The 19577-nt window shown below is 32.7% G+C and overlaps 5 protein-coding genes across 7 annotated transcripts; 3 read left to right on the forward strand and 2 right to left on the reverse strand.

Moving 5' to 3' along the window:
- The first annotated feature begins 222 nt into the window (after positions 1 to 222).
- LOC111805669 (exocyst complex component EXO70A1-like) lies at positions 223 to 3384 on the forward strand. Of its 2 annotated transcripts, XM_023690826.1 has the most exons (3): positions 223 to 399; positions 546 to 571; positions 780 to 3384. In XM_023690826.1, the coding sequence occupies exon 3, from the start codon at positions 794 to 796 to the stop codon at positions 2846 to 2848; it is 2055 nt and encodes a 684-aa protein (XP_023546594.1). In that variant the 5' UTR covers positions 223 to 399; positions 546 to 571; positions 780 to 793; the 3' UTR covers positions 2849 to 3384. The 2 variants fall into 2 exon arrangements, with proteins under 2 accessions (XP_023546594.1, XP_023546595.1); XM_023690827.1 differs by lacking the exon at positions 546 to 571.
- Positions 3385 to 7718: 4334 nt separating this feature from the next.
- On the forward strand, positions 7719 to 8942 carry LOC111805363. The gene is made up of 2 exons (XM_023690420.1): positions 7719 to 8222; positions 8371 to 8942. The coding sequence occupies exons 1-2, from the start codon at positions 7888 to 7890 to the stop codon at positions 8780 to 8782; spliced, it is 747 nt and encodes a 248-aa protein (XP_023546188.1). The 5' UTR covers positions 7719 to 7887; the 3' UTR covers positions 8783 to 8942.
- Positions 8943 to 10369: 1427 nt separating this feature from the next.
- Positions 10370 to 15241, forward strand: LOC111805364 (putative peptidyl-tRNA hydrolase PTRHD1). Of its 2 annotated transcripts, XR_002816662.1 has the most exons (5): positions 10370 to 10801; positions 11410 to 11796; positions 12007 to 12184; positions 12285 to 12503; positions 14485 to 15241. XR_002816662.1 is itself a non-coding variant. In XM_023690421.1 (2 exons), exons 1-2 carry the CDS (start codon positions 10385 to 10387, stop codon positions 11590 to 11592), a joined length of 600 nt encoding a protein of 199 aa, XP_023546189.1. In that variant the 5' UTR covers positions 10370 to 10384; the 3' UTR covers positions 11593 to 11939. The 2 variants fall into 2 exon arrangements, 1 of the variants encoding a protein (XP_023546189.1); XM_023690421.1 differs by lacking the exons at positions 12007 to 12184; positions 12285 to 12503; positions 14485 to 15241 and having other exon boundaries at positions 11410 to 11939.
- LOC111805366 lies at positions 11798 to 12286 on the reverse strand. The gene has a single exon (XM_023690422.1). The coding sequence runs from the start codon at positions 12165 to 12167 to the stop codon at positions 11967 to 11969; it is 201 nt and encodes a 66-aa protein (XP_023546190.1). The 5' UTR covers positions 12168 to 12286; the 3' UTR covers positions 11798 to 11966.
- LOC111805499 (cell wall protein RBR3-like) lies at positions 13599 to 15005 on the reverse strand. The gene has a single exon (XM_023690602.1). It carries the CDS (start codon positions 15003 to 15005, stop codon positions 13599 to 13601), a length of 1407 nt encoding a protein of 468 aa, XP_023546370.1.
- Positions 15242 to 19577: the final 4336 nt, after the last annotated feature.

Raw genomic sequence — 19577 nt, forward strand, 5'->3', positions numbered from 1 at the left:
GGGAGTAAAACAAGTGAGTTATGGGGTTTCCATGTGCCTTGAGAATAAATTCCCTCTCTTTTTTGCTTTTTATTTCTGTGGGCCCCACTGGATGCAGCTTCCCCCACTTTGTCACTTCAATTCCCTAAATTAATTATAACCGAAAAAAATCATTAATTTCTTAAATTATTTATTTTTTATTTTTTTTATTTTTTTTTTTATAGAAAAAGGAAGAGCTTTTGTATTTGCCTTACTGTCATGCGCTTTGCCATTCTCCTTCTCTCTCTCTCTCTCTCTCTCTCTCATTGAATCCTCAGGCTCTGATTCCGAATCTCGGGTCCCCATTTTCGAATTACCCTTCTTCCGATTCATCTTGCTGAGTCAACTCAGACCCATTTTCCCAGATTTTCTCTCCTCCATGTGAGTGTTTCTTCGAGCTCTCCCTCTCTCTCGCTCTCTCTCTCTCTCTCAGTTGTTGTTTCTGTTCTACATTGTCTCTTCCTGTTGTTCATCACTGCTATCTCTGTTTTTTTTTTTTTGTTGCTGATTGCGTTTTTTTCGTTTAGGTCCAGCGAGTTACACAGTACATGAGGTTTACTTCTTGTACTTATTCTATTTGATTTTGGATTTTTTCCATTTCGATGATTCCCAGGGAGTTTTTCCCTCATGATTTCCGGAAAGTTACGAACAATCTTCGTTTCATTTGTTGTTTTTTGTTTCCCGCTGTTTCTATTGCTCTTGATTTCGGGTTTTAACTGGCGATTTTGATTCTGGAAAATCTTGATTATTGGGGGTTTTAGGGTTTGTGTAGAAAATGACGGCACCGGTGTTGGTTGATGGGAAGGGGAAGGGGAAGAAGAATATTGAGAATTTGGTGTCTGCTACTAGGTCGTTGAAGGCTAGTTTAGAGAAATCTAGGGCTCTAGGATTTGCGTTGCAGAAAGCTGGGTCGAGATTGGAGGAGATTAGCCAAAGATTGCCGACTTTAGAAGCGGCTGTTCGGCCTATTCGTGCTGATAAGGAAGCTCTCGTCGCCGTCGGTGGCCATATAAACCGTGCTGTTGGCCCTGCGGCGGCGGTGCTTAAGGTTTTTGATGCTGTTCATGGCCTTGAAAAGTCTCTGTTATCGGACCCGCGGAATGATCTCCCTGGTTATTTGTCGGTGTTGAAACGTATGGAAGAGGCATTGAGATTCTTGGGAGATAACTGTGGGCTGGGAATCCAGTGGTTGGAGGACATAGTTGAGTATTTGGAAGATAATACTGTGGCTGATGAGAAATATCTTGGGAGTTTGAAGAACTCGTTGAAGAAACTGAGGGATTTACAGAGTGATGAGGAGAAGACTGAGCTTGATGGAGGCCTTTTGAATGCTGCTTTAGATAAACTAGAGAACGAGTTTAGGCGTCTGTTAACGGAGCACAGCGTTCCCCTTCCCATGTCTTCTGCAGCGTCTGTCGGTGAGCAAGCTTGCATTGCTCCATCTCCATTGCCTGTGACTGTTATTCACAAACTTCAAGCCATTCTTGGGAGATTGATTGCTAATAAACGACTCGAACGATGCATATCCATTTACGTTGAAGTTCGTAGCTCTAACGTTAGGGCTAGTTTGCAGGGTCTTGGTTTGGATTACTTGGAGATATCGGTTTCCGAGTTCAATGATGTACAGAGCATCGAAGGGTACATTGCGAAATGGGGAACGCATTTGGAGTTTGCAGTGAAACATTTGTTTGAAGCTGAATTCAAGCTTTGTAATGATGTTTTTGAGAGGATAGGATTGGATGTTTGGATGGGCTGTTTTGCAAAGATAGCAACTCAAGCTGGTATTCTTGCATTTCTTCAATTTGGGAAAACTGTTACAGAAAGCAAGAATGATCCTATTAAGCTATTGAAGTTGTTAGATATCTTTGCATCCTTGAACAAACTGAGACTCGACTTTAATAGGCTGTTCGGCGGGGCTGCCTGTTTGGAAATTCAAAACTTGACTCGAGATCTAATTAAGAGGGTTATCGATGGCGTAGCCGAGATTTTCTGGGAACTTCTAGTTCAGGTGGAGCTCCAGAGGCAAAATCCTCCACCTTTAGATGGGGCAGTTCCAAGGTTGGTTAACTTCATTATCGATTACAGTAATAAACTGCTCAGCGATGGTTATCGGCCGATCCTGACCCAGGCCCTCGTCATTCACCGGAGTTGGAAGAAAGAAAAGTTCCAAGAGGCTCTTCTTGTCGGTGAGGTAACGAACCTTGTCAAAGCCATTGAGCAGAATCTGGACACTTGGATAAAGGCTTATGAAGATTCGACCTTGTCGAACTTTTTCGCTATGAACAATCATTGGCATCTATACAAGCACCTCAAAGGAACGAAAGTCGGGGAACTAATGGGAGACAAAGTAAAGGAACATGAACAGTACAAGGATTACTATGCTGCAGTTTTCTTGAGGGATAGCTGGAGTAAACTTCCTAGTCATTTAAGCAGGGAGGGTTTGATTATGTTCTCGGGTGGACGAGCAACTGCTCGCGATCTTGTTAAGAAACGTTTAAAGACATTCAATGAAGCTTTTGAAGACATGTACAAGAAGCAGTCAAACTGGGTTATAACTGACAGAGAATTGAGGGAGAAGACATGCCAACTTATCGTTCAAACCATCGTGCCCGTTTACCGTAGCTATATGCAAAATTATGGCCCTCTGGTCGAGCAAGACGCAAGTTCGAGTAAGTATGCGAAGTACACCGTGCAGAATCTGGAGAAAATGTTGCTGTCCCTCTTTCACCCAAAGCCGCTTCGGTACAGCAGCCTCAAAGTTAGGCAGACTAGTGGGAAATTCGGCAATGGCGCCGCAGATCATCGTCGTTCCAACTCCATGGTTCTGTGACTTTCAAAGAAGCTGAATCCTCTTCGTTGGATGACTGAGCTCGACTCGTATATCCCGAATTGCCCGACGCCTTGAACCAGGTTCGGACAAGGGGTTCGGCAATGAGGAGTGAAATATTGGCTCCCTAGCTCATGCCAAAGGCTTTGTGGGCTCAATGATGAACAAGCTCAAAGACATACCAGGTATATTCCATCTCCCTTCACTCATTAATGATTAAGCAAAGCCAGATAGTGTAATTTGTTAGATTTTTGTATAATTCTTTAATATATAACACTTCTTGCTCATCCTAAGGTAGGGAGGAAGAAGGCAATTGATTATAAAGTAAAAATGTTTATCTACCCATCCATGAAACCTGTTTGTGATGCCTAATGGTTTTTCTTTGCTGTCTGTTCTGGATGAGAATAGTTAGGCATTGTTTTTATTTTCTTGATTCGTCCGTCGGGCTCAACAATGGCAGGTTTGGATTAAACTATCGACGTTTGAAATGATAATTACTATCTTTATCGATCGTGTTGTGCTTAGATCGGTTATACTGAGTCATGGTTGAATGGTGATGCTTGAAGTTCTCTATTATCACACTTTCCATTCCTTAATTTCGACTATCCTTAATCTATTTGTACTCCTAAAGTTTGGGGTTGTATCATTTGAGATTGCAAGCTAATAATTCTCGTAAATTTGTCATTTTTACATGTTTAAAGGACTTATTTAAATGTAGAGGCTATTGTATTGAGAGATCTCATGTCGGTTTGAGAGGGGAACGAAGCATTCCATATAGGGGGTGTAGAAATCGCTCCCTAACATGTGTTTTATAATCGTGAAGCTAATGGTGATACGTATCGAGCCAAAGCAGACAATGTGTACTAGCGGTGGACGCAACAATTAGGAGCGTTTTAAATTTATTTTCTTGAAAGCTAGAAATTAGGATATATAGGTATATCTTAAATCTTTAGGGTCAAAAAGAGTAATTTTTTCATTTATGTTTAAAAATTAAGCAGAAAAAGAATATAGCAAGCTATAAATTTAATAAAAAGAATATAAAAAATGAATTTTCATAAATTGACCTAAAATTTATTTAAATTAGGTTTAAAATACAATCATTTAATTTGAAAGAAAATCAGATTTTTAAGCTACAAATTTGATTTTCCCCCACAAATGAAACAATCCTTTGTAATGTTTTTAGGGCTTACGCTTACCGTTCGGTGATCTTCGAAAAAGAAACTACCAATAGAAAGCTCACAAGTGCTGCCATTCAATCTCTGTCGGCCACCAACCAGAAGAAATGCCTCCACCATCACCCATTTCTTGGTCTCTACATTTTGCAATAATTTTCAATAATTTTGATCTATTTTTCTTAAATAATCATTTTTTATAATTTTTTTTATAATAAATGGATTATTAGGATTTAATCGGGCATAACATATATCCTCAAGGTCTCGGAATACAGGTCAGAGATTTGAATTTTTCTCTCGTACCTATTAAACTCCAATAAAAAAAACGATGTTACAACTTAATCAACTGATAAACCTAATTTATTTCGTCCAAATCAAACCGACTTCTAACTAAATAACGTCGTAATTATCCAAATCATTAGTATTTTAATCTATTTTTAAAAATTTTATGGATATTAATAAAATTTATTACAATTATTTTTAAAAAAAAAACCCAATTATGACTCTGTTTGTGGGGTCCACGGCGGCTATTTCCGTTCAACAAACAGCACTCGAAAATATTTTTATGACCCCTAATAGATTTCTCTTTATATTTCCACTTATTGTCCTATCTCTCTCTTTCATTTCTTATCATTTTTATTTTTTAGTCCTTACATTTCTTCTATTTTTTATTTTAGTCCCTACAAAAACTACTAATTTAGTTTTTAGACTTTTTTTTTTCCTTTTCTAAAAGGTTATTTGCAATTAAGCCCTTATCGAGTCTAGAAAAAAAAAGCAATAAATTCTAGAAGCTTGGTCTTTATTCACCTTTCGACACGAACACTATTCTGTTTGCAAAAACCCGTCTTAGATATAGAAAGCTGTCTTATCTTATTGTCGTTCAATCTAAGCTAACTAATCATAGCTTAAGACTGTAAAGATATGTTCGATAAATAGCTAAGCTTCGATCATGACTTTAGTATCAATTGATAAGGACACTTTATTCTCTACATTTGTATAATATTTTTTTACTTTAAACATAATCTCTCGTAATTTAAAGTTTGTTTTCATTTAAAAGGTCTCGAGAAATTATCCTCACTTTTAAAAGTATCTCAATTTATACCTTAGGGTAAATTTCCGCTCCAAAAATTGTTGAAAAAAAATTAAAAATTAAATCAAAATTAAAAATTGCATTTTTTTCCTATTAAATTTTAATTCTTTTAAAATTATTGAAATTGTGATTGTTTCGTTCAATCCAACCGACATCACAAATAAATTATTGGTTGGGATTTTAGAGCTTATCCATTCAAACATATATGTAATATTTAATTTTAATTAAACATTTTTTTTTATAAATAAATAACAGCGGAACCAAATATTAGTTTATATTTCAACATAAATTAAATTAATTTTAAAGTGAAAAATATATAAATTTTAATCTTCAATTTCTTTTATTATCTGTCTTATTTTTTCAATTTAAAATTTAAGAAATTCACTTAAATTTATCCATTAAATCTCTATTTTTTTCTAAAATAACCTAATTAATATTTTTAATTTATTGATCTACTAAACAACAAAATTAAAATTTAGAATTTTCATGGATATAAAATTTTAATTTATATCTAATATATGAATTAAATTCTTTAAAATTTTATAATATATGAAAACGTATTAAATATAAAATTAAATTTCAAATATCTATTAAATATATTACTGACGGAAATAAATTTGTCCAAAATAAATTTATAATTTAATAAAAGAAACTCTTATTTTTATAATATAAGATATATATGTCGGTAGGCTATTAATAAATTAAAGTGAATTTTAAAAGAAAAAATGATTATCATGAATAATATTAAAGTCAAAATGGAATAAAGATTTGGATGTGAAAAGTCAAAAATAGATAAACACAAAAGCTTATCTTCTAGAATTTATTTGAAATTTAATTTAATACAATATTTAAAATTTATTTCATATATTTCTAATAAATTTTGAATTTAATTTTGTTCTTCGATAAATTTTAGAGATGTATCAACTAGTCAAGGTCAAGCAAGATAGATTAGTAGTGCCCGACTGTTGCAAGGCTTGTCAACAAGCCAAGGTAGTCAAGCGAGATAGGCTTGTTCTCCGTGCCTAGAAGATTGTGTAATAGTCTAAGTCCATGACTAGCCGATATTGTTCTTTTTGTAGTCTAAGTTCATGACCTGAGAACTCGACCAATCCGAACTGCTCAACACAAACCATAAAAGTTGGGTTGGGTTGGGTTTATTTTTTAAAAAAATAAAAATTTTGAGTCAACTATATCCAGAAAATAGAGTTACAACTCAACCTAACACTACTCTACTTCTTGACTGTTACCAAGATTTAGAATATTTGTTTGTAATTGATGTTAATAATACATTGTGATTTGTAAATGTTTTATATTTGAGTTTTACGAGATTTTAATTATTAATATAACATGTATTATATGATATTTAAAAAATTATTTAAAGAAATGAACAACCCAACTCAACTCAACTCAACTCGAAAATTGAATATTGGATGTGAACTCTATTCGAGTTGTTCGGGTCACCAACCTAACTAACTCGAAATTTCAAACTGGTCCAAAAAGTTTTTCTAACCCAACCCGTGTATATTTTTAATTTAGACTCGAGCTACCTCAAATAACTTGATCCTCCGATCCAACTCAATCGATCGAATTCTTTAGGTCACCGAGTTTTTTTAACAACCTAATCATTGGTTTAAAGGGCACGTTGGACAATAATTTAATGTTTTTTTTATGGAATAGGATTGGGCTATAATTATATACATATTTAATTGGATAAGGATATCAATTTGGATTTTATTTGAATTAAAAAAAGGCAAAAAGAAAAGATTACCTAAAATTATGAATAAAGTGGGACCCACCATTTTTTTATTCATTTTTTTAAGTCTCTCTCTTAGGTTGGTCTGACGTTTTTTCCTTGCCCCTGTCCCTGCCACGTCATCTTGAACCGGTCAAAATTTATTCCGTGGATAATACGGCGTCGTTTCAGGCATTTATTTATATATATATATAAGAAAAATCCAAATAAAAGAATGTCATAAATTAAGATTCTAATATTTAGAAAATTTTCAAATAATTCAAATTTTAATTACTTGTTGGACTTGTCAACCAAGTTTAGAATATATAAAAAAACATTAGTTACAAATTTAATTTTTTATTTTATTATAATATTATCATTTTAAAAACATTACACGAAAGAATTAAATATTTAAATTAATTGAATCATAGTATAACTTGTTCGTTAAACCGCTATTCATCTGTTGTATAATTTTTATTTTAGGAATATAATGTTAAAAATATAAAATATGGGTTTGATCTTTAAAGCTATATAACACATCATTCTCGAAAAATTGTTTTAATTAAATAGGTTAAATTACAAATTTAACCCTTAAAAGCCGAGTAAATGTATTCGACTTAAAAGTACACGAAATTAACCCGTAATTAGTCGTTATAAATTTGCAAAAATCGAATGGAAATTATTAAAATTTATTTTATATTTTTTCATAAAAAATTAGTATTGAATTATTTAATTTCCACTTGACTGAAAAGTCGTAGGCCATAATTTGACCAGGAAATAAATTAAATTTTAGGGCAATAATATTTTTTTACGTTTGTTATTTATTTCCATAATTTGGATAAAACTGGTCCGAAAATTTGCCTTTTTTAAAATAATAATAATAATAATAATAATCAGCTGCTTCCTTTTTTTGCAGCTCTTCCTTTAATGGAACGCATTTTCCCTTCCGGTTTCATCCCTTTCTCTCTCTGTAAATGGCAGCACTATCTCTTTAACCAACGGAATCTCCGCTACTTCCACTTCCGTTTGATTCTCAATCTTCACGATCATGGAGGTTCTCTTCGGTCCTCCCTCTTTCACCATTCCGGACGCCTCTTCTTCCTCTTTCGTCAGGGACCGAACCGCCGTATCTCCGCCGCCGCAGCTCCGTGTTGAATCGCCTTGGAACTCTATCAAATCGGATTTCGGACGTTTCGCCTCCGGTAAAAGTCCGGAGGATGAAATCGATTACCGTTCCGATTCCTCGTCGTCGATTGGAGTTCCTGATGATCATAGCGATGAGGAGAGCGTTTCGTCTACTGGCGGAGATCGCGAGGAAGTTCAGAGTAAATTAAATGCAGGATTGAACTCTGTCGAATCGTTGGAAAGGTCTCTTCCAATTAAGTAAGTTAGTTTTCCTTTTCCTTCTCTTCCGCTGTTGTTTGATCGATTAATTGAAGGAGATGAACTCAATCACTCGATTCGATTTAAAGAAATTTGTCCTGTTCAATTTGCTGGCCTCAATTTGAGATTTGTTGAAATTTTAAATCAGGAGAGGCTTATCGAGTCATTTTTCTGGAAAATCAAAATCGTTTGCGAATCTAGCAGAAGCGAAATCAGTAAAAGACATTGAGAAACCTGAAAACTCATTCAACAAGAGGAGGCGATTTTTGATTGCGTCGAAATTGGCCAGGAAAACTTCCTTCTACACCTGGCCAAACCCTAAGTCGATGCCTCTGTTAGCGCTCAGAGAAGAACAACACCACGACGATGGCGACGGCGACGAAGATGAATCACTTGCTCCATATTCTTCAGAAGATAATGAAGATGAAGAAGAAGAACCGAAGGAAAAAAGATTTTCAGATTTTCATCACAGAAGATTGATGAGCTTCAAGTCTAGAAGCTTCTCTCTGGCGGATCTGCAACAGGAGCACCATGATATCGATGGACAAGAAGAACAATAATCCCTAGCCTTACCTTCTCTTTCCCTCTCTATTTTTCCTTTTTTTTTTTTTTTTTTTTTTTTTTTTTTTTTTNCGTTTTCCCCTTGATTTTATTTTCTCGTCGTATATGTATTGTATCCATTATACATAAAATAGTATTTTTTTTATATAGTTAAATTAATATTTAAACTTTTAATTTTAATTTTGTATTTAACAATTCTCTTAACAAATTTAAATTTTTAAAAATTAATTAGTTTGTAAAGTATATATTTAAATTTGTTGAAAATTCGAATACTAAATTTGTAATTTCAAATTTAAAAATTAAAATTGTCATTTAACCTTCTTTTCCAGTTTTATTCCTATTCTACCAATTTCTAAATTAAGGACTATTTTAAGATTATTAAAAAAAATATTGGGACTAAATTTGAATTTTTAACCTATAAAGATAAAAATATAATAAATCCTTAAGAATGAGAAATAAAATTGGGAATAATACCTACCGATAAGAAAAATATAAACTAATTAAATATTGAAAATAAAATAAAATATATTACTAATCAAATCATAAAATGAAATAAAATTGAGATATATTCCATAACTAATTATTATAATATATTCTCTAAATATTATATCTCAACATAAATTTCATAATGTACCGACAAATATGGTTTAAATTTTGTTTTTCAATTTAGTCCCTTTATTCTTATAAAATTTCAATTATACCCCTTAATTTTAATTATCTTTATATGAAAGGATAATCAACCGAGTCAAAAATTTGAATAATGTTGGTTTTATTTGGGTTTGATTTGAAAAGTTGGGATAAGAAGATATAGATAAGATCACTTGGTTTGGACGTGGATGTTTTAACAAATTAATGTTTGGAAAAGTGGGGGATTTATTAATTATGTTAGTTAGTTGGGGTGAAAAAGGAATAAATTTGAAGTTATGTCCTAAAATAGTTGGGGCAATGACTTTGGAGATAATATTTTGGTTCTTTTTTTCAATGTTCATTAGTCAAACAAATGATGGGGATAGTTGATGATATTGTTATTATTTAAATATATATATACACGTACATATATATCTATATTTATGTTAACGAGGTGAAATGGGTCGGGGAATTATGTAGGGACAGGTCTCTGGCCCCATTTATTTAATTAGGGAGAAATCTCTTTCCGCTCCTTTATTTTCCTCTCCAAATACTCGTGTGGGGCGAGTACTCATGAGGTCCTAATTTTCGACAGGTCAAATAGGTAATATGGCTATATTGCACGGGTCTAATGTTCCAAACATGGACTCTGAATCAATTTTAATTGTGTGATAGAGAATTTTGATTCTTAATTTTGTTAAAAAATAAAATAAAAATATTAAAAATATTTAAATTCGAAGTAAAATCATTAAAATAGTATCAAAATGTTCCGTAATTAAATTTTCATTCTAATAATATAAATAGGGATGCCTATGCTATTTTTAATAAAAAAAATATTATTTTATTCATATTCTATTGGGCCTAGGCTTAAGGCTAGGTATTTCAAACAATAGCGGGCCCATTCTTTAGGCCCATAAGGCCCACATTGAATTTCTGGACGGACGTTTACACTTGAAATCTGAAAGTTCGGTAGCATGGTTTCATGTGCTACCTTGTGTGAAGATATCATGATTTCTGTAATTTCAGCGTCTCCATTCACTTTCTCCATTTCCAAATCCACGAAGCTCTGTTCGTGTTCGAGGTCTAGGGTTTGGCCCTCTTCTTCACTCAGTCTCCGCTCTCGTAACCGAAATTCGAATCTGTTTAGCTCCGCTTCTATGAGTGAATCCGCTGAAAGTAATTCCGCTCCTCCACCGGACGACGGCGTGGAGAAGACAGCCGACGTTTTGATTCAGTACGTGGTGCTCCGGAGAGATCTAATCGATTCGTGGCCACTTGGAAGCGTCGTAACTCAGGGATGCCATGCTTCAGTCTCCGCTGTTTGGTTGAACAAAGACGATCCCCACACTTCCGAGTACTGTAGTCCACACAATATCGATTCTATGCATAAGGTTAGTCGAACTTTTGATTCCATTTTTAAATCTGATTGTGAAGTCTGGTGCCTCGAACTCGGACGGACAATGTAGTATTCGTGTGCAGCCTTGAAGCTTTTCTGTTGATAAGCTGAAAATTTGCTTCGTTGGTGCGCGCGCTGTTAAGTCGGTCTAGATGAGACATTCTGAGCAATTTGGAACTTTCGTGTTGTGGTTCTCGTCGCTTGTTGATTTGTTTAATTCTGGAAAGAACATTTTGCGTCTATCAAGCATTTTGGAAGAACAATTGTTTACTGTAAAACTATTTTTGTTTCGGTTCTTGTGTTCTCCATTTGAAGTACATTTTTGCTATTCTGAAGTTTGAGTCCTCCTTGCTCGTATTGTTTGCTGAATGTTCTGATTTTTCGACCTAATATTCATACGGTTGTATCTGTCTAGGCTCTCCATCATTTCAAGCTTGCAAAACGATTGAACTGCCAATTGGATGTTTCCTTGCTCATCAGATTCTAATCGTGTGCAACTTAATTAGTTGAAATTACAGTTGTTCTGCATTTCATTGATCCCTTAAGTCGTTCTGGACTTCTTGATCCCTGAAGTCAGTACTGACTTTATTTAACTTTATGTAGGTTACTCTTGAGGTGAAGGGAGAAACTCAGATCGTCAACTTGTCGGAGAAACTAAAAGCAAGTTCAATCGCCCACAAACTATGGATAGAACAACCAGAGAACATCCCAACATGTCTTGCAACAAAACCCTACCCCAAATCTGTTGTATCAGCATTTTTTAAAAAACTGAAGCTCTGCAAGTGATGGAATATTGAATTGTAAAAATTGACGAGTAATTTCATTTGTTATGCTCCATTTCTAGTTCATATTAAGATATGTATAATTCTACTTTCGAAGATATCCAGGATTACAAACCGTTTCTGCAGAGATCATGCTGCACACGCGAAGTAGCTCATAATCATAAAAGAGACGTGGCAGAAGAAAGGCCAATATTTTGGAGCAATCAAGGTACGTATATGGTATCTCTATTTCTTAAAAGTAATAGATTTCTTTACACAAACACTGATTAAAATCACAAAACAAAGATAAAATAGGTCAACCCCCTGTCTAAACTTCACAGATCATGAAGAAAAAGTACAAAAAAAAAAAAAGAAAAAATCTGTAAGATAGTATTGTTTCTACTGTATAACGAGTTGTCTGGTGCACATGGTGCAATAGAACTTGCGTTTGGTTTTCCAGTAAAGGGGGAGGAAGCAGAACCTCCATTGGCTTTCAACGTCGGTGGCCTGGATCATGCCTCCGCAGAAGGGGCAAGCGCCTGGAGCTGGTTGCCTGGACAGCACCCTCTGATCCTCATCGCACACGAACACCAAACACATCTTGTCACCTCCTTCAGGTTCTTGCTTTTCTTTGGCTTCTAAGCTTCTTTCTGTTAATTGTTTGTTTGGTTCCTGATTTCTTTTTTGGGTTTTGGGTGATAAATCTGGTTGGGAAAGTGGTGGACTTGGAAGACTTTATAGAGAGAGAAAGAAGGAAGTTTCAGGGAATTTGAGGTTTCTTTGGGGTTTGGCCTGTTATGGTGGAGAACCGCGTGCATCTAGAAGATTCTGACCCACTCCAGAAAGAAGGAGAAGAAAAGTTCTAGATCCGGAACAAAGTCCAGATGGGGGAATTTCGTACACTCGTCTTCACAGTAGGAACTCGTGGATCTCCAGGTTTGACCAATCCTAGCTGCTCTAATTCAACTCTTTTTACCTTGTTTATTTTTTTCTTTCTAGATTTTAAAAAACAAATTTATTTATATCTAATCGTACAACTTTTGTTTTTTGTTTTTTGTTTTTTTTTTCTATTTCTTTTCAATATTTTTTTAAAAAATATTGTAAGACAGCCCAATAAAGACAAAAAAAAAAAGGTCTTATTTTTGTTCGAGGTTTCGAAATTGCCCACGTTTTTTTTATTATTATTATTATTATTTTTTTTTTTTTTATCAATTTTGTAAAGAACTGTAATGGAGTAGTTAATCTTACTTTAAGACGATTTAATTTTTTTTTTTTTTTTTTTTTTTTTTTTTTTTTTTTTTTTTTATTTTTTTTTTATCTACGATTGAGTGGATGGTTCGGCTGCTGCTCAAAATTAGTCTTTGGCGGGTTTAAATACTTTGGTCCTTTTATTTTATGATTTGATTTACTGAGTATTTTGTGCATTCAAAATGTTTTTTGGGTCGGCATATTCTTAACTTTGTTTAATTTTTACACAAAAAGGAAGCTCTTTAATACAAATTTTTAGCTACTAAATTTTAAGAAAGAAATAGAATAAAGTGATATGACCATGCTTTGGATCTTGAAAAATAAAGTTTACCCTTTTTTTCTTTAGATATTAAATGTTTATTTTTGTTTATTTTGTAAAATTTTAAGGGAGTGTTAATAAACTCTATTTAGTTGGTGTCTCTTTTTTTTTTTTTTTTTTTTTTTTTTTTTTTTTTTTTTTTTTTTTTTTTATTTTTTTTTTTTTCTTGTGGGCGATTTCTTTTGAATGAAAACTGGGTTTCTTACTAAAACAAAAGAATTAATTATACAACGTGCTTCAAAGTTTGTAATTCAACAGGTTGCATAGGAAAAGAAAAAAAAGAACAAACTGATACAATCTTGTCTCCCAAATTCTGTCATTTTATTGTACATGTAAAGAAACTCAGAAACGAACAACAAGGAAAAATAGGAAGAACAAAAACCTCAACTCTCTACAATTTAGTGTTCAAATGGATGTTGTACTGTTAATCAATGGAGAATGTGAAAATGGCAGGCAGTTATCTGTCATTTGGACGAGGATTCATAGTCAATGACTGTCTGAAATGCTCCTGCCAATGCCCTTACCTTGTTCTTCCTCTTCTCCAAAAGCTTACTTGCTGTCTCCTCTATTACATGATTGTACACTGCTGGAGACTCCTTTCTCCCTGGTCCTCCTTGTCGTGGTTTGGCTGCTGCCGCCTCTGCTGCGGCGGCGGCGGCGGCGGCTGCCACCTTCTCGGTCGCTTCGGCCTCTTTCTCTGTACTGTTGTGATTTTCTTCCTTGGAACTCTGCCCATCTTCTACTTCTTTGTGTTCTAAAACAATGACTCCTACCTGAATGGGATCGGTGTGGCTCTTCTCTTCTTCATTTTTGTTGTTTGTGCTTTCCTCTGATGCAACAACACCAAAAACTTCCTCCTTTTCCACTTCAATTCTCTCTGGTTTCTCCTCTTCTTTAGCTTCTTCTTCTCCTTCCCCTTCATTTTGTTCTCGATTTTCGTCTTCCCGGATCGACGATTTGGCATTATCAGTCTCAGCTGCCCCTGGAGTTTCTTCCACTTTCTTATTAGAACCAACTACTTTGAAGATCTTTGTGTCCTGTATAGGCTGATGATGGTGAAGCCTCTTTTCAACCTGATCAGTAGTACTAAGTTCTTTATCTAATTCAGGCCTTGGATCCGGAAGACATAGATCGAGTTCGCACTCGATCTTCTTTAAGTCCTCCTCATTAGCACCAAGAACTAAAACAGGACTCTGACCTACATGTTCAACAGCATTCTTAGTCTTGGGAACCATTTCTGCTGATGAAGCAGAAGCAGCATTGCTAGATTCTCTCTTCAAGCTTTTCCTTACATTACTACTACTTTTCAATGTTTGAACTGATTGTTGTGTTTTCCCTCCCACCTTGTAGATTTTGGAACCTGATCTCTCCAAAAAACCAGTCTTTGTAGAGCTGACAATTGTGGTGGATGGTTTGGCCCCAAAAGAGGAAGACCGGACCGGAGCATGAGCAGCCCTATTCCTCGGTTCAGGCGATCGAAATGGCTTCCCCAAACGTTGCGTAGCCGGGGGCGGTTTGTCAAAAGATCTTCTTCTATTCAAACTAGGCTTGCCCTCGGGTATCGGTGTAGGGCCTGCAGACTTCTTGATCGGCTTAAAGTTATGGTCGTGACGGGAGCTGGCCGTGGATTTGAGGTAATTCGGAACATGTTTCTGAGGGAGGATTGAAAGAGAATGAGTAGAAGAAGAAGATGATGATGATGGTGAAGAAGGAAAGGAAGATAGCTTTTGATCAGTGGAGATGCCTCTTGGAGATGACTTTGGAGTTCTCTTGGTTGAAGTATTAACATTAGGAATGGTGACAGAACTGGGAGCTGTGATCTTCCTCTCCTTCCCCAAACCACAGCTTTCTTTCGCTCTACTTGTTGCCATTCAGCTACCTCGGCTTCGAGAGTTCAAGCATTACCTACATTTTCAATAAGATCACGAGATCAGAAGTTCAAATGTTAACGAGTTTCTGATGATCAAAATGGAGGTTTTAAAACTTTGATTTTTAGAAGGAGAATACGGAAGTTGTATTCAGGTTGTAGAAAAAATAAAAACGCTTTTAACACACGGGAACGGATAAGGGTTTCGAAGTGAAAGCATCCTACGAAAATATCGATACATGATTTTATGGGTCCGTTTGGTGCTAAACGAGAATAGATAAAGGTTTATACTCATGAAAATAATGTATTAACTAATTGATCATGGTTTATCAAAATTCATGTAATTAATTATTTAATTAGTATAAGTCAACAATAATTTATGTAAATATATATTTAATTTATTTTTACAGATATATAAAAGTTTATTAAATAGATGAAATTACTTATTGACTAAAATGATTAGTAATTAGCTAACCGTATGTTAAATAATATTTAATTAGTTAATTGGGATTAAATAAATTACTTCAGTACAAAGTTAACTTTTAATATTTATAATCAATTAATGATTTAATGGGACTAATTTTAATTAGTTTCATTCATCGTTAATACATCATAATTTGAATTAATAATAATAAACTTAAATTAAATAATCAAATAGTTATTTAATTAATTTTTATAGATAAAAATATATCAAATCAGTCATCCAATTAAAATAACTAATTTTAAATGGATTAAAAAAAATTAATCTATTAAAATTATATATAAGGTTGCCAATATTAATTTTGTAAATTAAATACAAACAAAATTTATTCCTATAAAATTTTGATCAATAACCATTTTGACAACAACCCGACACACCGACTCTAAATTTTAAACAAAACGACCTCTAAAACCCTAAATTATATACGAAAAGACTTCTAAAAGGTTAAAAAAAAAATAATACGTTTTTACTCTTCTTAAATTCCTCACAAACCAACCTATAAAAATCAACATCAAGATCAATAAACTCGTTCATCTTAATATCAATAAAGTCTTCATAAACTCGTTCATCCAAACAAGAACTATACGACAGTTTCAGTCGCTCATTCCTTTACACTCTTCAAAATTTGAGCTTCTCTCAATCATATATTTACACGTTAAAACATAACAGATTTAACAATACAATATCAAATTATAAGGAAAAAAATACGTATATATAACCAAGATTCAAGAAACGTGACAACTAAAGAAAAAAAAAAAAAAAGCAAAGAAGACAAGAATTGAAAGCGAACCGAGCCTAACTTAGCATATATAAGACATCCTATTACCTTACTTGACGTCAAAAGTCCGATCCCGAGCTCTACGAGTGTCGTAAAAGAAAGACGATAATCGAAATTCTAGAGAGAGAGAGAGAGAAACGTACCTTGAGGAAGGAAAGAAAGAAAGCATGGAGTGAAGAAAATGGGATTTTAGAGCTTTTGTTTGGTGGAGGAGATTCAATGAGAGCCTCAATTACTCTCAACTGAATCCCTCCCCCCTCCCCCCTCCCCCTTTTCTTTTTTCCTTTTTTCTTTTTAAAAATTATTATTTTCTTTTTTTCTTATTAAAAAATATAAAATAATAAATAAAACACCCCTATTAAAGCCAACCATTACTATCGTTGACTTTTCCAAATACAACCCACAGCTTTGACCTGATCCTTTTGTTCTTCCTTTGGTTTCTCCTCGTTTTCAGGAAAAACATCTCCACCATGTCTTCAATTCTTCTCATTTTTAACCCCCAAAAACTTCTGGTCGGTTCATTTTGCAATTAAGCCCCTCCATTCTTATCAATTTACACAATTTGGAATATCGAACCGCCCCCAAACCAATTGGTATGGTTCTGTTTACGGTACTTCACCTATACTATAATGTCTTAACTAGTTAACGAGAATGCAATCAAGATCGCACGTTACTTTTTCTCGAACATATTTTCATGAAACAAAAAACAAACCCATGAAGGTTTATGCTCGAATTCACAATATTGTATCATTAAGGCAATATGTGGATAGTGTCTATCTCAAACGAGTATAATGGGAACGACTCACTTCTTATCATGGTGTGGAAACTTCCCTAACATATGTATTTAAAAACCATCAAACTGATGACGATACATAATAGCCAAAACTGACAATATCTACTAGTGGTGGTCTCGAGCTGTTATAATTCATATATGAGACACTACTTTTTTTTAAATGACTTTTTGAACAAAAATTTATTTGAGGAAAAAATTAATTATTTTTTTTTTAAATTTAAGATCAAGATTATATGAGACTATATAATAAAAATTAATATAATTTGATAATTTTATGGTTAAATTTTGATTTTTCCTTTTTTTTTTTTTATCAATTTCGTTTTTATACATTTTTATAAATAAATAATTTTTTTTTAAGTATTCTTTTTGTTAATTTCATGAAGGCATATTCCATCTTGAAAATTTCATCAATGAAAATTATTATTGTTTAATTAAAATTCCCATTGACATTTTTAAATATTAAAAAAAAAACGTTTAGGTTTGACATCAACATATAAAAATTCAAAATACATTAAAAAAAAAAAATTGATTAATTATTAATATGAATATAATACACAAATAACTTAATGACTCATATATTTACGAAAATAACCGTTAATATTAATATTTATATTTTATTGATATGTTCATAATTAAAATATTATAATATCAACATCGATATATTAACTATTTTGGAGTTCAAATTTTGGACGGTAAAAATAAATATGGAACTACTAACTTATAATTTATAATTGATATCTTATTTATTAATTGAGTTGCAATTTAGTATCATTTTTTTGAAGTATTTTTTATTTTGTCCCTAAAATTTTTAATTTTCATTTCAGTCCCTATTAACTATATATATATATATATAAAAGCATTGAAATAAACGAATTTTCTCCATACGTCAGTGCTTCCCCACAAAGTAATTAGTAGGCATCACGTATGAGAGAGGAAAATAAATTAAAATAATATATTTATATTTTATTTATTTATTTATATGATTACTTGTTTGACCTTTTTGCCATTTGTCCATTCACCAATTTTCTTAATTTTCTTTTGTTTTGATAGGCCATTAAAATAAATGAAATAAAATAAAATAAAATAAAATATGTTTCCAACTTTTCAAATCAGTCCTTTTACTTTTTATTTATTATTTTTTTTTTGCCATCCTTTCAATCTGAATCAAATGAAATTTATTTGTTGTTTCTCCTCCCACCACTTATTCTCACGATCTTCATCCTCTTTTGTCCTTATTTGCAATTTTTAAAAAAATTATATACATGAAAATATGATTAAAAATAATAATAAATAATTTATTAAACCGTCGTGTGATGTTTTGAATGAACGTTATTTGTTGCTCGTTCTTATGAAGAAACGAACAAGCAAAGGATTTTTTGCTTGATTTGAGTTCACCTAAAGAATTTATTAAACTGAATTGTATTCAATCCGATAAACAAATTGAGATAGCTAGTTTGATATAATTCAGTAATCCATATATTATTGTTTTCTCGAGGTCGGAAGTTCACAGCTTAATTAAGTTTTTTTTATAGGGATAAAATGCTACTTTATTATATAGAGAGGACTATTCCTCGGGATTTTATCTATATATGTACACTTTTTATGAATGTGTTCATTTGTGAAATTACTAGCTTGTTAATATATGTGGGTCCCAGAGGATCGAGGGTCATATTAATGGATATTTTAAATTAAAAAACTAGACGTTTATCTCTCAAGATTAATAAAATTACTTACAAAATTAAAATTTAAAGCTTTTTCTTTAATTTGCTCATCTCGAATTGGGCATAAATCATGCTATGTTAGCAACAGGGATCATTTCAAGTTTTGAGTTGATTGTTCTCAATTGTCTTCGATCAACATGTAGCGACCTGATTTCATCACGGGAGAAACTTGAATAACCACGTTAAAAAAACTTAGTGACCCAGAAAATACGATGAACTCAACCCATTTAGTGGACTCAAAAAATTGGACCAACTCGAAGTTAAGTTTAAAAATATTTTTTTGTCTCATATATTTATTTTAATTTTATTTAATTTCATCCTAATCACTCTTAAAAATAAATTTTAAATTGAATATATAATTTTTAAAAAATAGTTAGCAAATATCAATTCAAATATTAGGGTTTAAATAATTCCAGCTATTCCAAAAAGATTTACCATTTAAATAATTGAATTTAATCTTAAAAAAATGTATAAATTCATCACACTCAATTCTATAATTGAAATATAATGAATATAAATTTAAAATATATAATAAAATTAATTATGTACTTAATTTTCTATCTCGATAATTTTAAATTTGAAGATATATCTTAACTGCGTTTAGCTTGGACTTGCTAAATTAATTTTAGGTTAATTAGGTTAATTTAGGTTTAATAGTTTTTAGGTTAATTTAGACTTTAGTCCCTAAATTGATTTTTTTTAAAAATTATAATTTTATATCTGCTATTAAAAATGTTTAATAATTCCAAAGTTATTAAATTTTAAATTTTATATATAATAATTAAATTAATGACCAGTTTAAC

This window comes from Cucurbita pepo, chromosome LG11 (assembly GCF_002806865.2).
Source record: "Cucurbita pepo subsp. pepo cultivar mu-cu-16 chromosome LG11, ASM280686v2, whole genome shotgun sequence".
In the NCBI taxonomy this organism is placed as follows: Eukaryota; Viridiplantae; Streptophyta; class Magnoliopsida; order Cucurbitales; family Cucurbitaceae; genus Cucurbita; species Cucurbita pepo.